Source organism: Pygocentrus nattereri, chromosome 7 (genome assembly GCF_015220715.1).
Source record: "Pygocentrus nattereri isolate fPygNat1 chromosome 7, fPygNat1.pri, whole genome shotgun sequence".
Classification (NCBI taxonomy): domain Eukaryota; kingdom Metazoa; phylum Chordata; class Actinopteri; order Characiformes; family Serrasalmidae; genus Pygocentrus; species Pygocentrus nattereri.
In genome coordinates this window covers 7,882,373-7,908,239 of record NC_051217.1, presented here as the reverse complement: position 1 = coordinate 7,908,239, position 25,867 = coordinate 7,882,373, and the positions used below count along the sequence as shown (strand labels likewise).

The 25,867-nt window shown below is 39.3% G+C and overlaps 1 protein-coding gene across 5 annotated transcripts in view; it reads left to right on the top strand.

Annotated features, from left to right (window-relative positions):
• Positions 1 to 25,867, top strand: part of si:ch211-1e14.1 (UPF0606 protein KIAA1549) — a 65,247-nt gene that overhangs the window by 26,247 nt on the left and 13,133 nt on the right. For all 5 annotated transcript variants that reach the window (XM_017684703.2, XM_037540006.1, XM_037540007.1 and 2 more), the window contains 11 exons: positions 3,469 to 5,706; positions 7,544 to 7,632; positions 9,004 to 9,172; positions 9,318 to 9,448; positions 12,595 to 12,784; positions 12,905 to 12,964; positions 13,355 to 13,500; positions 16,476 to 16,653; positions 18,146 to 18,330; positions 23,715 to 23,923; positions 25,549 to 25,676. In XM_017684703.2, coding sequence (XP_017540192.1) covers positions 3,469 to 5,706; positions 7,544 to 7,632; positions 9,004 to 9,172; positions 9,318 to 9,448; positions 12,595 to 12,784; positions 12,905 to 12,964; positions 13,355 to 13,500; positions 16,476 to 16,653; positions 18,146 to 18,330; positions 23,715 to 23,923; positions 25,549 to 25,676 — 3,723 coding nt within the window. The remainder of the gene's footprint in view (positions 1 to 3,468; positions 5,707 to 7,543; positions 7,633 to 9,003; positions 9,173 to 9,317; positions 9,449 to 12,594; positions 12,785 to 12,904; positions 12,965 to 13,354; positions 13,501 to 16,475; positions 16,654 to 18,145; positions 18,331 to 23,714; positions 23,924 to 25,548; positions 25,677 to 25,867) is intronic.

Sequence of the window (25,867 nt, the reverse complement as noted above, 5' to 3'; positions counted from 1 at the left end):
CTCCTTGCCACAGGTTTAGATAATCTGTTTATGGCAGTTCTTTGGCAGTAGTGTAAATTGAGTGTGTGAAAGAAAGACGGGATCGGGAAAGAAGGGAATAATATAGCAATACCTCAACTATTCAGTTGGGTCCTGATCCTTTGGATGTAATCTGTACATTCCTAGGTTCTTGTGTTAGTGTTGTAACAGAGGAAGACTGATGAGATTAAATTAAGTCTAAATCTTGTGTCACACAAAAACTGTTGTACAAAATACAATGAAAATTATTTTGCTATTACATTGGACACACTGTGGACAGGATACTGTCTACAAAACCTGTCCACATTGCATGAGAACAAGAATTTGTACATGTTAGATATTTCTAGAAACTAGAATCCTAAAGGTAAAATGTGTCTATGCAAATGCATGTTCCACAGCCCCATGACCAAATATTATCTTTAGCTACTCTAAAACAAACCTGTGGTTAAAGAGTTGGTTTGACCAAAATTTACCCAATATACTTTTAACTCTGTATGTTGTCAGTTGGACAACACGTTTTCTTTCCAAAGATGGCTTCTTTCATTTACATTAGATTACATTAATGTATCTAACAGGCAATGAAAACTTCACTTTTATTAGCACAGCCTTGCATTAAACGGTGTCATTTCAAATAACCCACCACAAAACTAAAGAAGCAAATATGATTAACAGTTAGAGCAGTGGTTCTGAATCCCACTTCTGGCAACCCTTTGCTCTGCATATTTGTGTTTTTTTTACTATACACACCTGACCCAGTCCTCCAGGAGGTTGTTAATTAGACAATGAGTTGAATTATTGCTTGCTAAATGAGACAAAGTACAAAAATGTGCTTATGATGAAGCTATCAGGAATTGGACTGGGAACTTCTAGGTTAGGGTTAGGGTAAAATTGTGCAAATTTGGCCAAACCATCTCTATTAACTCTCATAAAGCAGGATTGTTAAGAGGCTTTAATGCAGTACTCTTTAGAAAAATTCTTCAGCGATCTGTCTTGTGTTCTCTGTTTCTCTCTCTCTCTCACTGTCTCTGTGTATATAACGATCATAAGACTCAGTCTTACTCAGCTGCCTGTTTTTCAGGGGCTTCAAACGCTTGGCAGGCTACACTGCATGGCAGTGAGAGTGCAGTTTGACATACCCCACAAGAGAAATGTTTACCCTCCAGAGGCCCAAGCTTGGAACATATTGACCTGATTAAGGTGCCATAGGATTTTGTTTAGTTTGTGTTATAATTCTGTGCATTGCAGGAGGCTTTCTGCTTTCACAAATAAGGAGGAAAGTGAAAAGACTGCAGCTTATTTAGGGGCTGAGTGCCATCTGTATGTTGAGTCTGTCTCTTGGGTAGACATGTGTTTACTTAGTTCTTCTTGCAAGAGAGCCAGTGTTTTATACTGTTGTGCTTGATTTCTTTCTCTCTCTTTTTTTCTTTGGCTGCATGAGTCTAAATATAACTTTGTGAGCTGGAAATATTACTGAATGAAGTCCATGTGTGGGAGGATTGCTTCAGAGGACTGAGGGATGTCAGCCACTGCTGACTCACACATCTGTCTGGCCTCTGCTTTGAATCTGGAGTGATGTTCAGCGATCTCTCTGGCTGAATGCACTTAAGTACTGGTTCAGAATGTCATAGATAGTTACAGTTTGCACTGGGGCAGATGCCTAGTGGTAAAATTGAATCAAGATGTTTTTGTGATTTTTATAAGCTGCATCTCTCTGTCTCATTTTCAACAATTACATATTCGCAATGTTGTTCGGGCCTAGCGTTCCAGATACATGACTCCAGTCCCAGAACCACACTTTTCTGTGAGTGGATCCTAAAAATATGTAAAATGCATTGAAATTTGCAACACCACAGTCTTTCACAGACCCATCCTATTATGTAATGCCAGTTCTGTCTAGGCTGCCAAGCTCTAGGAGCACAGCCACTTGTGCCTGTCTTCATTAAGAAGCACCTCGATTTTCCTCTCTGTCCTCAGAAAGACCCATTTCATTATGGCCCAGCTGCTACAGAATACACTGCCAGCCTTCAAGCCCTGCCTTTGCTCATATCATAAAGCCTGTGCTAATGGAAGATTTATACCATGTTTTGGATTATAAATCAAGCCAGCCAATACTGCTCCTAGGGGTCCTCTTTGAAAGCTCTACTCTTAATTGTTGAAATGAAGGTTCATGGTGTGTGTACCTTCCAGGTAACTTTCATATGTGAGAGATTGTGACTTGTGTCATCATCACAGTTACCATTAAATCATGCCTGATACAGAACGTTATATAAGACCAGATGAAAGAGAAAGGCCCTAGTATGTTGGTCCTTAATGGCAGTGCTGCATAATGAAAGCATTCTGTGCTGAATCTCTGAAGAACACATTAGGTGAAGTTGTTGTTCTGTACACTCAAAAGAGTCAGATCAACTAGATCTTGTTTCCAGCTACATTTAAACTTTTTTTAAATGAATGAAGCGTATATTTAATTAAGTGCAGTATTAAAGGCTGATTTATACATCTGTGAAGGTGGACAAGAATGTATGTATCAAGACATAGAGAATAGGTTCATGGGTGGACATCACAAAGGCCATGACACACCTTCAAAAGTCTAGTAGCCTTGAAGGCAGTACAAGAGTGTAGCAATACTCTGCAGAAACGTTTGCAACACTGTAAACAATTATATGCTTTGTCTTTGTTTTCTGTTCATTCTGTTTTTTCTCTGCCATCTACTGCGCACATTCATGTTACGTGCAAGTGTGTTGGAAGTATAATTCGACCTGAAGTTTTTTTCTGTGCTTTCTACACTGTGTTGCAGTCAAGTAGATTAATTTGGTACAAGAGTATAGAAAAATCTTAGACTGGCCCATAATGCAAAATGCAGTGCTCTTAGCTATAAAGTAATTTTGGTTTTATTTTATTTTTTATTTTTGTGAAACTTCTAATTAGGCTTTTAATGTAACATAAGGTTAAAATGACCTCTTTCTCTCTTACTCTTAATGATGTCTTTATAAGAAGCACCTACCTTGTAGGTCCACTTAGCTGGTCTACAGTTTGCAATGCATAATTTGTGTTAGCCCTTTATCAGTGGTCAGTTTCTAACAACAGAACCACTCTTGGCTGGATAGTTTTTGGTGGCAGACCGCTGTTAACCTGGTGATGACATGGATGTGTATGAAAACCCCAGAGACAAGTTTTACTTGATAAACTGGCACCATATTAGTGCTGTGTTTAAAATGATCAACCACTCACTTAACATCTCGACAACCTGTGCTCACTTCTCTGTGATATTTTTGCATATATGTATAGTTGATCATGTTTAGCTGATATTGTGAAAGAAGCACTGTTATATATTAAAGGATATCATGTACTGCATGACCTGTAGACCCCTATATTTTTATGTTGGTGTTGGAGAATAATTTTCTTTTCGAAGCAGAAATTTGAATTTTCTGTTTGTCTTTTTGTCTTTCTCAGATTGGCCTTTGGTGGCTACCAACATGCCAAAGCAGTCTCTGGAGAAAGTGCCACATTACACAGCTTCACCTTCCGCCTTACCATCCTCTTCTTTCAAAGCCTCAGGACAGTCAAGCGATGTCCACAAAACATCTCTCCCTTTGCCTGACACTGAATCACTCAAAGCCTCAGAGATTTACTATAGTGATGCAGTCGACGCTATGTTTGGCTCAACAGTCATGCCACCTCAGAGCTACCTTTCCAGCCCTGAGCATCTATCTGCCTCAGCAGGTTCCTCAGACTCAAGTGAGGGAGACAGAACTAGTTCTAGAGTTTCTTCAAGATTGTCACGGGAAGTGAAGCCTCCTGTTCCTCAAAATGTGAACCCTTCTCCGGAAACTTTTGAACAAACTTCATCTAGCTCATACACACCGGCTTTAAACATCTCTTCTTCTCACTTGCTTTCAACTGAATTGGATTCTCCTGAAGAACCACCTTTTCCTGCTCCCGACTTACAAACTGAAGCTGTTATCAATAGTATATCTGCCCCTGTACAAGTAGAACCCTCTAACAGAATCAGAGACTTTGATAATTTACATTTTAGTCATGACCTAAATATCCAAAATGATGCTAATGCAGGTGGTGACCTGTTAAATCCAAGTCACGCCCTTTTTGGGAACCAGCATGTAACATCATCTTCTGCAGAGCCGACTATGGGCCCACCAGAAGAATTTTTCCCAACCAACACTATGGATATGGACTATGGTTCTGGGGATTACTTAGAAACTATGTCCTTCATGGGTTCTGAGGGAGATGGCTACTCTTTGGTCACCAATTCTCCTTCTGACATGTATGACTTTGAAGATCCAAACTCTGAGTCCTATGACACATCTTTTCCCACAAGAATAGTGATACCTTTGACCACCAGGCACATATCTCCCATTCCAACTAGTGTTGTTTCCAGTATACATGTTACTGCTTTTCACAATCTGACATCCAGTATTACGTACAATTCAACTAGTACCCCAAATGTAACTGATACCATTCTTAACAGGGAAGCAACTGCTTCTGTAAATGTACCGAGTCCTAGCTCCACTAATTTAACCAGTATTCCCAACATTTTGACCCATATACCCAGTTACACCACCATCTACCCAGGCATCCCAACCATCCAACCAACAGCAGTCCATTCCTTGACTGCGCACTCCACTGTTTCTGCCTCCTTAAATCAAAGTGGCTTAGTCAAAGAGAGTTCAGAGTCAGATACTGGTTGGCCTGACAGCATTACAGTTGAACCCACCGATGTTCTTCTGCCTGATATGAATAGTCTTGAGTACTACACCATTCAGCTCTCTAAGGGCAATGAAAGCTTGCCAGAGCAACGGGGCAACCAGACTACTTCCAAGCATTTCTCTCTTGTTCCAGTAAGTACTACTCACATAATGGCCACTAGCACATATACAATGATGTATGGAGAAGAGCTACAACCTGTGGACAACAACTCCTGGCCTGAAGATTCTTCTACAGATATCTCAGGATTTGATCCATTCAACACGACCACTCTGGATCTATCCGAAGTGAGACCCAGTCTAACAAATACTACAGTGCCATTCCTGGATTCATCAGTGACATTAACTCCATCCTTGGACTTTTCAACTTCACTGTGGAATCTGACTTTAACTCCTGAGTGGATTAGCACTGAATTAGTGCCATCTGCTATAGCCACTAGCACCTTCTCGGTATTGTTTGAGTCACCTACAGTGTCAGAAGAACCAGATGTCACGGAATCAAATGCCACAGACATCCACTGGTTTGTCAGTTCCACTTTGCCAGAGTCTCTTCAGCCTACCCCTACACTTATCAGTGATGTATTAACCCACACTCTAAATGTGACTACTTTGCCCACTGGATCAGTCTTCAATAGCACCTCCAACCTTCCTGTGACAGAGATGGCTGACCAAGGTATCACAGGACTGCCATCAGAAAGCCCTTTTACTGAGGTTGTTGATGATGAAATGACAACATTTACCAACACCGAAACCCTGTCCACTTCAGTATCTGACAATGACATAACTGTGACAAACCCATCAACAATCATGACCTTTACAAGCCCCGTGGATGAGGCATCTAACACTACAACCTTGCCCATGACAGCTAAAGAACCTTCAGTGACGACCCTAAAGGCCACTCCTCAGACCACTACTGTCCGGGAGTACCTCTGTAACATCACCAAGCCTGACACCTACTTAGTTCGAGTTGGTAAGAAATGTTTTTTTTGTTTTTGTTTTCTTCACAGCTGCTTTCTTGAAAGCAGGCTTAATTTGTAAATGATGAGGTCTGGGAACACTGAGTAGTGCTGCATCCAGCAGGTTAACGGGCCAAGTGCAACAAAATTTGGGGCATCAATACATGCAGCTCAGTGTGAGGTTTCCCCATAATTTTGGATCTAACGATTAACGGCTGTGTTAATGATGTTTATAAGCCTCAAATGTTCTTCCATACATGGGTATCCCAAAACTAAACAAACAGTTTCTAGTGCACCAGTGGTTAATAAATTGATGTCACAAGCCAGTGGTTTCACCACTAAGCTGAACAAAGAGATGAATAATCACAGCAGTGGGTGCATTTGTGGGTGATAAACACCACCAGTGTTGTTTACATAACGATTTCTGTCACCATGTGCGCCCAAACATGAGTTGAGAATGAAAGTGACTGCATGCCATGGCACAAGGTGACTCAGTGTGCTACTTTTTAGTAGGGCTAAAGGATTTAGGGGGAAAGCTCTAGTTGTGATTTTTCTAACCAATACTGTGACGATGACTTAAATTGCAATTATTTTCTATAAACTTCACATTTTTTTATGTACGTAAAAGTATGTTCAAAATAGAATAGTACAAATATATTTGATATATGTGTGTTTTTATTTTAACGTTCACTTTGTTTGTTTGTTTATCCAGGTTTTTGTAAGCAAGAAATCTGATGTAACTTGACCTTCACATTCTGTGTATAACATATAAACTCTGTGTTCTTTAACATTTACGGCATTTGGCAGGTGCTCTTATCCAGAGCAACTTACAATTTGATCATTTTACACAGGTGGTGTTAGGAATCTTACCCAAGGACTCTTATTGGTTTAGTGTAGGGTGCTTACCCAGGCAGGGGATTGAACCCCAGTCTACAGTGCAGAAGGCAGAGGTGTTACCCACCACTCTTAAAAAAACTTTCAAAGGGAACACTGCCTGCCAAGATTTGTATGCCTTAAGATAGTGTGCATAATCAGTACTATTAAAATATGATGCATAAACCAAACTGAAATCTTTTGTGTAATATAAAAAACATGACAAATAGCCAAAATCCCTTATGTGATGCCATTTGGTTGCACTGGTGCCACAGAAAATAAAACAGTAAAAAATGTCATTTTCTTGGGTGATGTTCCCTTCTAGCTTAAGTTGGAAAAACTGAATTATTTAGTTAAGCTAAATGAGATGGTATGTCCTCTGTTCCGCACTTGTGGACAAATATCTTGCTTGGTTTATACAGCATACTTTAAAAGCATTGGACAAGGGTTTACATGCCTTAACAGCCAGAGTTCCCTTTAAATTTGTTCATTTAAAACGTATAACAAACGTTAATTCAGGCTATATAATTTTGTGACCTGAAAATGATTTCAAATAAAAAAATAAGAGATAAAAGAAGATAACAGTTAATCATTCTCACGCTCTACTTTTTTGTTTACTTTTTCGCATTTAATGTTATGTATATCAAACAGGTTGCAGAAAATATGTTGTTTTCCTAAAGCTCACTGTTGACTATGAATTCCTAAGCAAATGACACTTTCTGCTCTTTTTGGAGTGAATGCAGTGCGTATATTGAGCAACCACTCCCATCTCTGTCAAGTGTACTGAGATTTCTTTTCCTGTGTGAGTTGGTTGTAAACATTAAAGACGTCCTGCAGTAAACTGACATGACCTCAGTATTCATGGAAAACAAATCCCATCCAAAGAGTACTTAAAATTTACCTTTTAGGAAACAAGATATTGTTCAAGAATCAAGAAGAGAGAGAGCTCAGAGTGATGTCTTTCCCAACTCCCCACAGGTTTTCCACCTGGCTCCACAGCTGGCTATGCGAAAGCCAAAGTAAGAGAGATCCTCAAAGCTGAATTCAATCGATCAGTTGAACTGCAGGTATGTCACAGATTTCTGGATAAATGACTGTTCTTCTTAAAAATGTGTTGTGAGTGGTCTTTGATCAAAATCTGTATATTTATCTTTATAGGCCTAGTTAGGTACTTAGGTTTGTTTAGGTTAAGTGAAAATGTATTTTTATACATCATGATTGCATGATCTTTGTAAACTTTCATGACAGAAGCTGTTGAACTGTTGCATAATGGCTGTGCTCCAGCTTCATGTCATGTTTCAGAAGTGAGTCCGGAAAAACACAGCTCTTCCTGTCTCACTTTATCTGTTGATTTCATATAAGCAAACAGCAGAGATGGGCTTTCGTGGCTAGCTTGAAGGGACTGAATTCTTTCCTGTATTATAAACACATAGATTAGAGAGCTTCAGATACTCATTTTGTCGCAACCAATTTGAAAGCAGTTCTCTCCCAGAACTATCTTAGATGCTTTTTGCCTCCACCCATCTCAGCAAGCTCTCAAGGTGAAATCATTGGTTGAAATATTGCTGTATGTTCAATAATGTGCAAAAGCCAGAGAACACCCTTCATTTCTTTAGTTTCCTGCCAAAAACAGCCAATAGGGTCTTCATTTTCATAAGGTATTTTTCCAAGGAGAGTAGAAAATATACTTGCGTGAGGAATAGAGATGTCAAGGGAAAATAAATGAAAAAACAGATGTCTTCAAAACTGGAAATTAAAACATTATTAAATGTTTTAAATTATTAAATTATTAAACAAAATTAAAACATTATTAAAAGGCCTCTTAACCTTTTAATAACCGTGTGAGGCATGATAGCTCATTAAAACTTAGATGTACAAAAGAAAATCAAGCTCCACTTTTTCATCACGTGAAAAAATCCACTTTTTTGTCCATCCTTCCACTTTGAAAAGACAACTCAGCACTCAAGAAATCTAAAAAATAAAGATACTGGTGTTCTCAGAACCGTGGGCTGACCACCCCAGAGTCCAGACCTGATCCAGAACTGATAGTGTTTGCATTATTTCAATAATGAGAAGCAGAAAATTCAACCAACTTCTGAGACTAAACTGCAGATTTCTTTGAAAACATGAAAGCAGATCTACCAAAAAGACTGGACGCTATAATAAAAAACGAATTGTGGACCCACTAAATACCAAAACATTTGATATTATATATAGTCATCAGGGTTTCTGTGTATTTTTCTGCCTGTCCTGATGCATGAAGGGTTGTCTCTGACTTTTGCTCTGAACTGTGTATTAATGTATGTATCATGAATGATTTTGTAGCAACTATACTTGCCTTGACTTTTAATCTTCTTTGCTTTGCTGTATGTGTGTGTGTGTGTGTGTGTGTGTGTGTGTGTGTGTGTGTGTGTGTGTGTGTGTGTGTGTTCATGTAGGTAGTGAAAGCCCCTCCAGACTTTGTGTTTCGGGCTGTGTCTGGTCCTGTTGTCTACACAGCTATATCAGTCATGAATGCTCTGAGACAGTCCACACGTACGTCTCGCTCCATCCTCAGTGTGTCCCCCATCAGTCCTGTGCCAGGCCTACAGTACCACGTCCACTCTGGTAGAGCCACTCATATCACTCACACAACAATCTCGTCACTGTATATCAGTGCAAGAGTCTGATTACTGAAATGCTGTTAATAACTACTGTAGCTATATATCATGATGTAATGAGTATTGTGCTAATGTTCTGTCTGTCTCTGCAGTGCTCCAGTTTGTCCCCAGTCACATAGATGTGAATGTGTGTACGTTCAGTGAGCACATAGAGAGAGGCCTGACTTTGGCCTTTGCTGAAGTGCGCCGGCGCTCAAAGGAGTCCACTAATTTCACTGTACATGTAAGAACCTCTCTTCATAATCACAATGTGGTGGTCAAAAATGTTATACACACAGTTTTTCTCTTACCCCAAATGTTGTAGATCAGCCAGGACACATTTGAGGTATCAGGTTAAAGGCGATTTCCCTACTTTTTTCATACATTTTCTCGTCATTCAGTCATTGAGAGGCAAACAAAGTCATTCAGAGTGGTTTGATGTGAGAGAGTTAATTGTACAGAAACTGGAGGCACTAAGAAACTGTCATCATTGCCTCAAAAGCTTTTTTAATAAATGCCACAAAAAGAAATAAATATTTATATATTTTGTCATATTTTATATAGGCATGCAAGAATAAATTTTTTTTGTTTGTTTGTTTAGTTATTAAATATGTTTATTGAGACAACAGCATTATTGCCTCACACACTTAAAACACTACTGGGTCTGTTCTGTCACCACATCTCCTAACTATGTGTTTATTGTGCAAACTTATATTGCAATAACGATAAAATGTCATTTCTTGTGCAGCCCTAAAACAGTGAAACATCGTCTCTAGCATCAGCTACCATATTTGCAAAAGCTTTGTGTAATACCTTTATGTATGGTATCAATAATTGCTTCCAATGTCACATCACTGTGACCAATTCTAACTTGAAAAGTTTCTCTAGCGCAGCATTTCACATCAAACCACTCTGAATGACTTTCATTACATTTTAACCACTTATTTATGCAGAAATTCAGAAAAAAACTAGTGGAATTTCTTGTTAAGCTTCTTTAGTTGTGCATTTGAGCTATGAGGCTGTTGTAGCTAATGTGTAATGGAATCTTATGGCTAAAAGGCAAACTGCTTGCCTAAACTGCTTGTATATTTGTGCATATTCTAGAACCATTTTCTGTACATAAAGTAAAATTTCTTGCAATATATGTTGAGAGACTCAATGTCAACGTCAATGTGATGCTTGTAGGATTACATATTTAATCTAAGAACTTTGTTGTATCTGTTTTAACCAAGCCAGAATGTTTGCAAGAGCTGTGTTCACATGCTGGTCAGAATCACAGCCTGCAGTGCAAGCAGCTCAGAGTGTTCACACAAGCTGTTCAGTGAGACCAGTGACTTGGCTCTGATCTCCTCCAATCCTCTTAATTGCTTCCTATTTCTGTCAGATTTGCTCAACATGCTCTTTTAAGATCACCAAACAAAAATACCTGAAGGGGTAGCAGTTTCAGTTCAGGTGCATGATGCATTAAATTCCACGAATAATCTTTTCTTTTGTCCAATGGCCGGTTTGACTCGGATGTGGGCCAGAGCTGCTGCTTTTAGTGTTGCGTGCCTGCTGATCAGAGTACTAAGCTGTATCTGTAGATTGCTTCCCATATACAGAAATGACATCACCCACAGCCGTTTGTGTTGAATGGATTTAGAGAAATGAACATGCGCTGTTCAACCCAACAGTTGTCAAGGCAACAAAACTAATGAGTGAAATTCACTGCCTGAGGTTGAATGTGTTACACAGCCCTCAGTTTTAACACATGTTAAAGCAATTGAGCTACAGCTGACTTTAAACCCCACGCACCTCAGCCTCATTTGGTGTGACTGTCATTTTCAGAGAAAACTATTTCAGAGATAACTATATAACTAGATGATTATTAAAAAAATATGTATGGCAAAATATGTTAAAGAAACCCTCTGTTGCATTGAATGCATTCAGTTCATTTTACACATGATTATAATGTAATTGAAATTTAATTAATTAAATGTTTTCCAGGTAATTCATAATTTATTTAATTTCCAGTCAATACAGCCATTAAATACAAGTTATTCATTTTTCAACATCAGAAAAAAGCACATATTTTTAAGAAAAAAAATCACACAGCAACCACAACTAAATATGATTTTTTAGTTTTTCTAGCAGTTAGTTGAGTGACATCCCATTCTTAATCCATAGGGTTTAATGATGTCAGCCCACCCTTTGCAGCTGTAACAGCTTCAGCTCTTCTGATAAGGCTTTCCGCAAGATTTGGGAGTGTGTTTATGGGAATTTTCATTCATTATTCCAGAAGCATATTTGTGAGGTCAGACACTGATGTTGGACAAGAAGGCCTGGCTCGCAGTCTCCACTCTAATTCATCCCAAAGGTGTTCTCTCCAGGTTGAAGTCAGGACTTGGTGCAGGCCAGGTTCTTCCACACCAAACTCGCACAGTCATGTTGGAACAGGAAGGGGCCATCCCCAAACTGTTCCCACAAAGTTGGGAGCATGAAATTGTCCAAAATCTCTTGGTCTGCTGAAGCATTAAGAGTTCCTTTCACTGGACGTAAGTGACTAAGCCCAACTCCTGAAAAACAACCCCACACCATAATTTTTACACTTGGTGCAGTACAGTCAGACAAGTACCATTCTCCTGGCAACCTCCAAACACAGAGTCATCCTTCGGATTGCCAGATGGAGAAGCATGATTCGTCACTCCAGAGAACACGTCTCCGCTGCTCTAGAGTCCAGTGGCAGTGCTTTACACCACAGCGTTCAACGCTTTTGCATTGCACTGGTGATGTAAGGCTTGGATGCAGCTGCTCAGCCATAGAAATCCATTCCATGAAGCTCTCTACGCTTGAGCTAATCTGAAGGCCACGTGAAGTTTGGAGGTCTGTAGCGATTAACTCTGCAGAAAGTTGGCGACCTCTATGCACTATGCACCTCAGCATCCGCTGACCCCACTCTGTCATCTTCATGGCTGAGTTGCTGTCGTTTCCAATCGCTTCCACTTTGTTATAATACCACTGACAGTTGACTGTGGAATATTTATTAGTGAGGAAATTTCACGACTGGACTTGTTGCACAGGTGGAGTCCTTTCACGGTACCACGCTGGAATTCACTGAGCTCCTGAGAGCGACTCATTCTTTCACAAATGTTTGTAGAAGCAGTCTGCAGGCCTAGGTGCTTGTTTTTATACACCTGTGGTCATGGAAGTGTTTTGAACACCTGAATTCAATTATTTGGATTGGTGAGGGAATACTTTTGGCAATATAGTGTAAATAAAGGACAGTCTCTGAATTCCATACAGTAATGTAGTCTTGATTGATGAAGTGAGAACAGAAAAAAAAATGTCATTTTGTGCAGTTCTGAATACAGTGATTGTTTTAATGGTATGATCTAAATAAATGCTTTGCAGATCTTGAACATCACTATGAGCCCTGTAACTAAGAACCAAAGACAGCCGAGTGGGCCGGTGGATATCACCTTTGTGGTGCGTGATGCTCGGGGATACATACTGGGGTCGGAGGTCAGCAGCCTCTTGAGACAGCTGAATGTGGTGGAGTTCAGCTACTACCTGGGCTACCCTGTTCAGCAGATAGCAGAGCGTAAGTGTTCGCTGACATGCACGTGCACCATCCTACTACAGTCAGTCCAGTTGAGTGGATAAATGCAGTGGAAGGATCCTTTTGACCTTGAGGATGATGGTGTATTTCTGTCATTAACAGCTTTCCACTATCCTGAGCTGAACACAACGCAGTTGCTGCGCTCCTCATGGGTGAGAACAGGTATGGATAGGTTTCTTTATTTTACTCAACTCACATTTCTCCAGTAATGGTGTTAAGAGGTAATAAAAATTGATGCTTCTTTTAATGTTTTGTCTGAAGTGCACACATTTGTTAGAATTGTGTTACAACACTGTATTCATTTAGCCTTGGAAGAGCGAGCTTCGGATGAAAAACTAAATTAATAAAGTTATTGTCTTTGCTGTCTGTTACCATATAAATAAATAAACTAAGTAAGTGAGTCCCAACAAATTACCCATTGGCCATTTAGGCTGGAAAGAAGTCAGAATTGGCCATAAAAATTTAGAATTGGTACACCACTTAGTGTTGTTTTGTTTCCTTGAGGAGTGTCGTAAAGAATAAAAGTGTTTTGTTTTGTTTGTTTGTGTGTAGTGTTACTGGGGGTGATGGAGCAGCGTGTGAGTGATAGGATTTTCCAGGCAAAGATGGAGAGGAGACTGGCTCTGCTGTTGGGGGAGGGACTAGGCACGGGACGCCGTTTTAAAAGAGCCACCAGCATAGGCAACAATAGTGTACAGGTAACAGGTTTTTGACCATATTGAAAACGATAACTTCACATTATGGGAACATTTCATGAAGAATGGACTAATAGAAATCATTGGTGTGAATAAAAACCTGTTATAAAAAACTTCAGAAGGTTTTTTCCCTTCTGTTTTAATTTTTTGCCATTTCTGAGATTTTTCTTTTTCTTACAACAATGATGATATGCATGTGGGTCATTTGCCATATTCCCCTGCACTCCCTCTCTTGTGTGCGAGTAATAATGGAGACCCTCATTATGGAACTCTTCCTGCATGGACGTCCCCAGCCTCTCTGGCTTCTTAATGACTCTCTCTTTGTGGTCCCCTCTCAGCACCTGCTCTGCTCAGCGCATCCCCATTCCAGCCCAATAGTATCCATGGCAACACCTCCTATTCAGCCCTGGGCTGAGGAGCCACTGCCTGACTCCTGTTTTCCCCCACAAGCTGGCTAGCTGATACCAGATCAATTATTGAACACTCCTCACAGACAGCTAGAGTCATCCTCCAACCCAGTCTGTGCTGAAAGAGATTTTCCCTGTTCCGTGGGGGGCCTGGAGAGTGGGACAGTCCGCATGCACAGCAAGGAGCTGTCAATATGATTAAAGATCTGCCTAGTTTTACAGCAACCCCCCTCTGGCCTGCACACACTGACCTTTTGGCTCGCTCCAAACCTCTGCTGCTGTTGATACTGATGATGCATGTCCCAGTGCTGTTCACTCTCTGTTAACGACCTAATTAATGGAGTGCGAATACGCCGTAGAGTGATGGATAATACATGTCTAAATTTAGGGTACCTTAAAGGACAGCACAATAGGTGGAATTATAAATATGAAAGATTGCAGAATAATTTAATTGGAAAATAGTTCATAGATTTTGTCTCATTTAGACATGATATGATTTTACACATCACATATGGCTGCGTATATAAAATAATATCTGGTTAAAAACCTTTGCACAATGTGTGGAATAATCTTTGACTGATTGTCATAGGTTACTGTAATTCAGTGGCAGAACTGACCACTTGCAAAATTGTCTGTCTCCTGCCTCCTTTATTGTACCTGCCTGTCAAACGTTCAGCTCAGACCACCTGGTAGCATCCATATCTAAATAGTTTAGGATCTTCAATCAGATTCGATGCAGGCAAACATGCTTGAGAACTGAAAAAATAGGAATGTAGGCCAATCATAACTGTATAATAAAATCATATTTCCATTAATTAAACCAGGGAAGTACCGTAACCCCTGTTAAAGTGCTAGGTTTTCATGTTTCAGCTAAGTTCAGCCACATCACCCCACTGCTGTGCTCCCTTCACTGTAGCTGCATGCATCAGATTTAAAACCCTAATGCTTGCCTACAAAGCCAAAAATGGACCAGCCCCTACCAACTTGATGGCAATGGTGAAATCTCGCACTGTACCACGAGCCCTTCGAGCTTCCAATACAGCTCGGCTTGACCCACCGTTCTTCAAGGCACGTGGAAGACAAGCGTTGAGACTGTTCTCCATACTGGCACCCAGGTGGTGGAATGAACTCCCACTGGCTGTCCGTACAGCAGAGTCTCTTGCTGTCTTCAAACGCAGACTGAAGACTCATCTCTTCACACAGCACTTAAATGAGCATCGAATTAATTATTGATTGCAATATATCATGCTGCACTTATATATTGTATTTTATTGTATTGCACTGTGTATATAAGTCTGTTGTATTGTAGTGTATTGTATTGTATCATATTGTATTTTGACTCTGCTGCATGTTTTGCCCAACTACATGCTTCAAGCATGGCATAATCATGACTTATTGTTTTATTTAACCTCTTAGAGGTATCAGTTTTATGTATTTGCTGGGTAATCTAAATAGCAGGCAGACTACCGAATTGCCTAGTAACACAGGCCTGTCTGAGTGTCTCAGTTAGCTAACACTTTAGGACAAGCTGGAAAGAGGCTGGCTAGTCACAGCCCAGCAGTAAAAGTGCGTTATGTAGGTCGAGTTCAGGTGAGCCCGAGTGCTGTCATCCTTTTCCACCCCAATAACCCTAGAGACTGCCTGAGTGTTAAACCCAGACAAGACGGCCCAGGTTCTACTTTCCAGCACTCACTGACCTAACGCATTCCCATTCTGTCTTTATACACTTTATTTTATGTTTTGATTATTGCAGACATATGTTTGTTTTCACCTGCAGATAAATATATAAAATTGTTCTAAAGTGCAAATCCTATATAACTTTTCTCCAATAATGCCTTTAAATGAAGAATAAAACCTTGGAACCTGAAAAAATTTAATGAATAGGGTGGTGATGTGTCCAGAATGATGACTGAAGCTGTAAATAGTTCTGAAATAACATAGACAGCTGTAAGCCATCAATAATGAAGTTAATTGATATTAAATTAGTTTGTCTAGTTTGCATCAAATCTCAAGTAAGAAACCTATCAATTTTATTTTAGAAAGTAGATCATTGCAGTGCGTTGTTTACCATTTAATAACTTCTTATTGTTCAGAAATACTTGAAATGTTAAATAAAGCATCTGCATATTTAAAGTCGGTGTGAATCAGAAATCATAACTCATGATTTATTATATTTACGAGTGAAGCATGTTATCAGGGAGAGTCTATGAGCATTTTGTTTGATGGTTGGTGGGATGGTTGGGAGAGGAGGTGAAACATGATTTTATTTGTTAATATTACGTTCTTCTTCCGCTGATACGGATGAAAGTCATTACGTTTTTATCAAAGATAGCAGAAGAATAAGAATTTTGTCTCTTTTACGTGATATGATCTAGGATGACCAAGGTCATTAAATAACCAGGGGTAGAAAGGTCCGTTTTGATTTCAGGTTGATTTTAAGTATTCATTGTAGAGGCTATTGTATATAAAACAAGTTATTAATAAGTGATCCCTAATTTCAGTGATGAGTAATTCCAGCCTTTCAAACAGTGTTATATAAATTGTTAAATTATGTGTTTGATCTCACCACAGATTGTGCAGACCACACGGATAGCAGGGCCAGATAACCCTCTGGACATGATCTACTTTGTGGAAGGAGCTAAGGGTGAGAGGCTACCTGCTGTCACCACGGCTAACCTGCTGAACAGACTGGATGTCCAGCGTGCTGCTATAGTGCTTGGATACCGTATCCAGGGCATCCTGGCCCAGCGTGAGTCTTCACCCAAAAACACACTACTCTCACTTCGTGGAGGGAACTGGGAATAGAAGAGACTGAAAAATGAGTTTCCTGCATGAACCCTTTTGTGGAACCCTTCTCAGTTGTTTTTTATCAAATGATCGTTACTAGTCCTCTGACTGCAGTGTGAGCTGGCAGTGGTATTTGAAAAGTGAATGCTTGAGTTCTTCTCACTGTAAACATCAAAGACAAGGGTTTAATGAGCGTGTCCTCCAGAGAGCTCGGCTGCTTTATCTGACACTGTTTTTGCTGCCAGACTTTTAGCTGCTTCACCTACCGCAAAAAAAATCTACGTTCATTAGACTTAATGAAGCTATTTCCTATTGTATAACAGCAAAGTATCCAGAGGCCTGAGGCACTTCTTTGTCTCTGAGTATTGTTTTCCTCACTGTGCTACTAAAGGACCAGTTCACAAACTTAAATAATTCACTTGGCTTCACAGTCAGTACTGCTTAAGGTTCTGGCGTTGTACTGCCCAGTTCTTTCTTCTTCTTTAACGTAGGTGATTAACAATGTGAAATCTTCTCATTGAATGTATTATTAAGGAAATTTTAGCCACTTAAAAATTAAAAGGCCAAAATTGATCATTAAAATGTTAGAATACCCAAAATTGTGACCAGAAAATGATGATGTCTGGGTTTTTTTTTTTTCGGGTTAAAGGTGAATTGATTTTCTTGAGAAAACTTACCAAGTCAAAATAGTTCACAGCAGTGGTAATAGGAACCAGAGGTCTGAAGAATTTAATGCCTCTAAAAGTTACCTCACAGCAAACTACTACATGAAATCGTTGTGAATATGCTCCCTAATGCCTGAGACACTGTTTTGAATTTTATTTTTTAATCTATTGATGGTGGAGAGATATGTCCACAGTGTTGTAAGGCAAAATAGTACCAAAAAATGTCTTCCCAGATTTACCACTATTTTACCATCATCAAACCTTACATATAAATAAACAAATAAAATGGTAATAAAATAGTAAATTAATAGCCTGTGTTGCATTGTAGATATTGCAGCCCCTAGTTCTTATTACCACCATTGTAAAGGAATCTGACTCTGCAAGTTTCTCTACGACAAACCATTTCATATCAAGCCACCCTAAATGGCTTTGTTTACACCTTAAACATTCAATTTTGCAAAATTAGAAAGAGAAGTGGAATTTACCTTTAATTAGCCCTACAACAAACTGTCAAAATAATAATGCTCTGCAAATCACTTTGCTGAGAGGGCTTTTAACTATGGTTTCTAGTGTGAATAGGACTGACTGTTTTTAACAGGTAAACTTTTTAACAGGTAAACTTTTTTTATTCACTTCTTCCCATGTCATTCAGTAGCATAAATGGGAGGTTTCAAATTTGCTTTCAGTCAAGAAGTTTTATTTTGGTGCATAACTGTAAGTAGTTATTATGTACAAACATTATGTAATCATGTTTCTGCTTTCTTTTACTATCTTGCTCTGCATGTGCAGCTGTGGAGAAGCAGGCGTCGTCGCCCTCTGAGACGGAGAACGCCAACACATGGATTATAGTAGGAGTGGTGGTGCCCGTGGTGGTGGTGGTGATTATTATAACCATATTGTACTGGAAATTGTGCCGCACAGACAAACTGGAGTTTCAGCCAGACACCATGAGCACCATCCAGCAGAGGCAGAAGGTATGAGGTTGGAGAGGTTGGAGATTACCTTCTTTAAACCCCTTAAACTATTGGCTTATTATTCATGTATTAATATTCAGTAACTGCTATGAAAGATATACAAAGGTTATGTGTACAGTTCTGTCCTTTTAGGTTTTTTTTATAATACAAGCTCAGAGGAGTGTGACAAAAGCAAAAGCATTTGTTGCAGCGTCTGCATTGTTGTTCGGCTTGTCTGCTGGATTGTGTTAATGAGGGACAGATAGAGCTAATCAGTACATGGGCTCCTGTGTGTCTGCTCTGTCTGACTACTGCTTATCTCATCTCGGTGCGACTGATTTGGGCTACTCAGTGCCATTCCAGCCTCTGAGTTATTTTTGTATCTTTGGAATCAGACCAGAATTATTCTCTTGTTGGGTGAGGTCACATCTTAGTTAAAGTACTTTGTTTGAACGGATTCTCTGGTGTTGCAGCTGAATGTTAGTAACACATATGCACGCATACACTGCTCATCAGAAGTCTAGGGACACATAGATTTGTAATGTGTTTTGTCTGATTGGACAAGGAAATACACAAGGTTAAAGTAATTAGAATAAATTAAAGAACTGTAATTTCAGTATAAATGTGTAGATTTCCCAGCAGGCTAGCTGATTCACTTGCGAAAATTATGGCTGTAGAAAATGGATTTAGCTGTCCATGACAAGTCCTTGGAAAGGTTTAATGTCAAGCAAGGCACAGTGTGTATTTTTGGCCCTTGTTGTGATGTCTCATTCACACAACTTTAGGTCAACAGTGTTTTTAGTGTGCCTTTAACGATAGTTTGGAAAAGAAAACTGTCATAAATCTGCATAGTTTAGCAAATGGCTATAGATAAATAGCTTTAGCTTAGCAATCGCTATTCAAAACATTGGGCATTTCTTGTCCTTATACATATGTAGATGGCAAGTAGTGATGAAAGTTGAAAATTTCAGAAAATAATTTGCTTCTGGTAGCGGCTAATTTCAGTGAGTGAACTTTTAACCATGAAAATTCGTGAACCTTTTGGAAATGTAAGCCAGTAGAAAGCACGTGAGAGGTGCTGTGGCCTCTTCTTTCTTTAAAGAAGCTGATTCTTAGTTAATTAAGTGTTGCTTGTTGCTCGCAGTATTATAGCTGTATAGGATACTAGCATTAGCTGTTCACTGAACTACACATTCCCTCCACAAAACCATCACATCAACACTGTAGTTTCTATAATGTCATAGTACAGCTAACATACTCTCTTACTCCCTGCTATGGCCAAGTCCACTGTCTGTCTTACCCCCCGCCCCCCGCCAACACACACACACACACACACACATATATACAGCCGTATCCTTATGCAGTGCAGACTAACTGCTCTGATTTAACCACATTTTAACTATAGAGCATGCTCTCAACAATCCTCACATCTGCCCCCACTCAAGAACACATACAGTACATACCACGTTTGTGCTCTCACACTCCTCATGGAGTACATTTCCAAGACACTCCAGTTCTGCCCTCGTCCAGCCCTTTTATTCTCTAAAAGCCGCACAGCTGCACGACCCCTTGCTGAACTTGATGTCATTGTTACCGTTTAAGCCCTGCTTTTAAGTGTTCTTTTCCACAGTTTTGAGTTCAGCTCTTGACTTCAACTCTTATTCATTCACCATGAAGATTCAGCTTTGGTGCTGGTAGTTTGACATTGGTTTGTGGTACCTTACTGTTTTGCCTTATTGCTTCATGAATGCAGTTTTAATTTAATGCATTATGCATCACGGTTGTGATATGTAGTAATATATTCACAATATTAGCATTTTGTCCATATTATGTAACCCTAGTTTGTGGTTGCAGTTAGTGGTTGGAGTAAGTGTCGTTGGGTCTGTTGCCACCGTCTTACATCTTTCACTCCATTTCATTCTTCTTGCCCTTCATTGATCTGGCTTCCTTTACCCTTTATCTCTCTCTCTCACCACATTTTCACCTCCGATCCCCATCCAGTCCACAGCTTCATTACAGAAATCCATACCCTCTATCCAGAGGTCATTGACCCCAGTCAAGAGCAGAAAACTAGTAGTAGTAGAGAGCAGTGAGGAGGAGGAGGAGGAGGAGGAAGAAGAGGAAGAGGAGGAAGAAGAGGAAGAGGAGGAGGAAGAGGAAGAAGAAGAGGAAGAAGAAGAAGAGGAGGAGGAGGAAGAAGAAAGGAAAAAGGAGAAGGTAGAGGGTGGTGGAAGAGCAGTTCACTGAAGTAGATCTCCCCATGGTCCAGTCACAAATGTGTTTATTCGTAGCAACTTTTGCTTGATTAGGCCAACTTTATAGATCATTGACAAAAAGCCCATTCAAGTCAATGAGGAATTGTAACGTAATTATTCTCTCGAGATACCTAAATATTTCTCATGGGCCGCTACAATGTTTCCCTACATAATGTTGATCTTCCCAGTAAAATGTTGTGCTATCGAGGTGTAAGTTTGCAGTTGTAGCAAATTGAAACTAGGCAGGCTGTAATCAAAAATGTCATTGAATTTGTCCATGCTAACGTTAACCCAACAAAAGAATTCATGCAAAATAAAAAATATTCGATATTTAATAATATGTTTTTAGTGTAGGTACCATAAAAAAAACAACCAGTTCTATGCCAGTAAAGTTTCTCATTAAGTAGAACACTTGTCCAACCTAACAACATTTGCTATGAAAGAATGAATTTTGTGGGTGGAGCATGGGTCAGTAAATAGTTTTTAGAATTTTTAGCAGGTTTCTCTCACAGATGCACAGTGGTAGTTTTTATATTAGAACACCAGGAAAATATACTCTGCCACCCAGCAAGTGTTATCTTTTTATAGCCACTTTAATCCTGCTTAGTCCCTAGTTCCGCAGTGTGGTAGTGGGCAGTTTGTGCTTTGTGCAGGAAATGAACATGTTTAAATGACAGCATGCAGAAGAGTGGAGCGGAAACATACCTGAATGTATGCCTTGCCTCCCTCCATACTTCAAAATCAAATTAGAAACCAGTTCCTGCTGCCAGGGGCATTAAGAGACAAGAAACTGTGGAATATGATGAGGAAGAAGAAGAGGAACAGGAGGAAGAGGAAGAAGACGAAGAAGAAGAGGAGGAGGAGGAAGAAAAGCCAAAAAAAGTGATCAAGAAAAAGTTGAAAGATTTGGTGGAAAAGTCAGAGGTACAGAAGCATGAGGTAGAGCTAGCTTCCTTAAAATGTTATAGTTGGCACTAGCGCTAGCTGTGTAGCGGGTAATCCCCTTGTCATAAAATTGATAACCAGAATTGGAAAAAATAATCTCAACCCCAGATGTGTATGAATGCTTCTTTGTAATCCCACCCCCCTCCATTTAGGCCTAAGTAGAGCATTCTAAACACTTAAACTGGCCTACATTTGGTCCCTGTTTACGCAGGGAAGAGGCAGTTTTTATTGTATTCAGCTTTTGTTCTATTTCTAAACAGCCTGATTTACATTCAAAAGAGACTGAGCCAAAAAAGAGAGCTGCATGCGCTCCCTGATGATTGGTGGATTAGCACATTTTCAAGAGAAAAAACTGGTCACTAACTTTCTGTCTAAAAACAGCACCAGCTGAAATGCTAAAATACCATCTTTCAAAAAAAAGCACAAAGGTTCTGGTTTTGTTTTTTGCAGTCGATGAGTCTGCTGCACCTATTATGGTTGGGTTTTCTGTTCTCGACTGGTCCCTGGAGAGAGCCTGCAGGCATTAAGCAGCATTACAGTGCTTGTTCTGCTCATCTGGTCTGTTATCCTACTACACACAGACAGACAGGCAAGCAGGCAGGCCAGCATGCAGCACATTTAATTCATTACTGCCTGTCTGCCTCCTCAGCCGTGCAGCCAGTACACTGAAAAAACATAAGGCACTGCATTTACTTGCACTTCATTTCCACATGAATGAAATCTGTTCCAGCACAATTTTGTTTTTCATTTATCTTACTTTTGGTAATAACTTTACTGATTAGGTCTGACTACTTGATTAAACTTGATTATTCAGTTAACAAAAAAATCATCATTTAAAACCTACGAGGTCAAAACGACTGACATAATTCAATATAATGCGATTCAGTGTTGTATTTATTAAATACATTTTTAATACAGCAAAAATAAGGAATGCCTGTGGGTCTTTTATTAATGTTAATATTTAATAATGCGCTAGCCACTGGCTAACATATGCTTATGAGGATTGTGCTTTTCCTCCCTGTTGCTCTAAAGATTTAAAGAGGAGGCGATATTTTCACAGGAGGGAAGGTTGGTTGTTTCATCTATTTTTTCTTATGTAACATAATCAGTATTAACATGAGTACTTTATTTAATCCAGTGTGAATATATTGCTCAACACTGGAGAGGATGGAGAGGCTCATATTGAACAATACTCCAGCAAGAAATAAAATGTTAATTGAAAGAAGTGGTATTACTGAGAAAGAAAGAAAAAACGCTACAACAATGTGAGTCTCCCTGAAATAAAGGTTTAAAATGTCAGAACTATCAGATCAGATTTTCTCAGAGTTCTTTGGACCACATCATACGTCTTGACATGTTAACGTTGAGCACAGGTTCACAAAGAAGATGTGGCTTGATGTTTAGGTCATAAATCTTAAAGAACAACATTATACTGATATATATGATGGCTACATCATTCACATACATCCTCAGAATACATCTCCTTCAAGTTTTGTCTGAGCTCTCTGAATTTTCTTTCAACGCACTTGCAATCTCACAGTTTTAAAAGACTTATTTAGCTTTTTCCAGTAGAATATTTTGATATCTTCAAAGGTTTATGCAGAATTTGTTTTTATACACGTGTTCCATTTTTTGTTGTTTGGCCTTTATAAAAACTTGCTCGACTAATCATCAAAATAGTTTCTAGATTGCTTGATCATTAATTAAGTTGGAACTAAGAGTCTTAATGCCTTGTATTACATTACATTCATCTGGAAATGATGTACATTCATGATGTAAATTCAGTAAATTCCCTTTTTTAGTGTGCTTGAGCCTACACTTACACCATCCATCTCTTTCCTTGTGTCCTTGTCTATCTGTATATTCATTTATTTCTTTAACTCAGTTTCTTCATTTCATTTTTTTTGTTGTTTCTGTTTGGTGAACTAAGATCAAAAGCATTTGGACACTTTTCCATGCATTCGCACATTCACACTGCAGAATGTCTCTGAATTAGCTGGACTGAAGCTTGGCCTGATTCTGTCTCAAACCCTGTGCTCCTCCTGATGCTTTCTCCTTAAGTAAATACCAGATCGTGAAAGTCTTTCATCCTTCTCCCACCTCTTAGTCCCTTTCTGTCCACCTTTCCCTCTCCACACATCTCTGCTATTTCCATCCTTCCATATTAACTCCTGCCTCTCTCTCCTCTGCACTGCCACTGCGCAGCTGCAAGCTCCCAGCGTGAAGGGCTTCGACTTTGCCAAGCTGCACCTGGGCCAGCACAGTAAGGATGACCTCATGGTGATTCAGGAGCCATTACCACTGCCAGTGTCCACTAAGGAGCCAAGCGCTGCTGAAAATGCAGAGGCGTCCACACCCAAATCCAAAGGCTCCTCTACCAAAGCCTCAAGAAACAGTCAGCAAAGGAAAGGACGGTGAGTGAACAGGAGTGAATAAATACTGAAAAGTTATATTCAGAGTAACTAAATTAACAGTAACAGGACAGTGCAGTAAAATTAAGAGAATAAAACAGACTTTACTGGACTTCACGTTTTGGTGTCCATGACAGAACCTATGCCAGCCATGCCTGTGTAGGACAAGTGAAATTAAAGTAAAAGTAAAATTCTGACTTTTTATATTCATATTTTTACACTTATCTGTTATTGTCTAAGTTTATGCTAATGAATACTGTATTCAGCTTTATTTTCCTGTATGAAAGTGGTCTACAAATAGTGGTCTATATAATATGTTTCATATAATAATGTTTATTATTATTGTTGTTGTTGTTGTTGTTGTTGTAAGCTTTTATATAGCTACAGAATAGTCACTTAGTTAGACTAGCACCCGTCTCCGAAGGGAAAATAATAATAAAGAGAGAAAAAAAACGTTCCCTATTCTTCACAGTTAACCCCATATATTGCACAATGAGACCATTTCTGAACTAACAGTCAGCAGATTTTCTTGTTTTGATGTAAACATGTTATTTCCAGTTACTGGCCATGTGTTGGAATGACTACTGTTGCAATGAAGCGGTGTGTATGACAGCAAAAAATCTATCTCTGCCAAAGCTCTTCTCTGCTTTGCTAATGCATTTTGCAAATTATGATGCTCTTATTAAAACACATGTTCATCGATTTTCAGAGAGGAATCTCATCAATTATGAGATCTCTTTAAATCAATAAAAGTCTTTTTAAAAGGGCTTTCATCTAACCCTCAGATCAATAGTTCATGCATTACAGTAATGGCATGAAGCAAAAGCCTGGTGCGTTCATTATTTTAACTGACAAACATGTGGAATTCAGAAATATCCAACGTACGGAGGAATGGTCTTAATGGTCAAATCTGGAAGTAACATTTACTTATGATATTTTTAAATTATATTGGGTATAGGTATATTACAGATCACAAATGTTTAAGTCTACTGTAAATAGTGACTCTGCTGGTTGCCCTTTCACCATTTTGAAGTAGCTTTAAACCTGCTACAGAACTGTGTGTAATGGTAGACCTTCAGAAATGACTCTGTAGACCTAACTAATGAAATTTTGGTGCTTATTAGTCATATTTTAATTGAGAGGCAGTCTTTGGGCATGACAGAAGTAGGTCAGCTTCCCGTTGCATCTTCCCTCATGACCGGCCTCATGAAAGTTGAATTGGCGCTAAATTGTATTGTCCATCAAAATGTTGGGGGTGAGGAGAGATTTGAGCTGGCTCTTGTCTGGGGCACATTTAAGCTAATGCAGAATTGTTTTATAATGCAAGAAGGCAAATCTGTTAATTATGAATTGCTCAGCAGATGTGAACTTGATTAACTCTCTTAAACTTTCGGAGTTTAATAATCAAAATCTAAATTAGGAATCATTACTAATTCACAGTCAATTACAATATCAGAGTAAATGCATGCACTAGATTTGAATTATGTATTCTGTAACCTTTTGGACCAAATCAGTGGAAATTATTCTCAGTCATGTCTAGCAGCTTTCCAGCTTTTTGAGATCACTACAAGCAACCTTCTTTTACTGGAGTTATGTCAATCATTTTGCTGTGGGCTGTATTTTTGTAGGATTTCCCCTTCGGATGGCGATTCAGTGGGCAGCGATCCCTCCAGTGATAAGGAGTCTCCCAAAGAGAACTCGAGACTGCCCAGTGAGTCCAAGCAGCCTCGCAAGATGGCCACTAACGGATTGAATGGCAAGTTAACCTGCTCCAGTTACCATTTCACAGTAGTCATGAAGACATACTTGAGAGAAAATGAGACCATCTCTTTTCTCCTGAGAGAAAAGTGTGGTGAATGAAGAAAGTGAAGTTACATCAGAATCAGAGACAGAGAAAGAGCGGGGAAGGACTTTTAAAAACAAATGCATAACGAGACTGGGTGAATA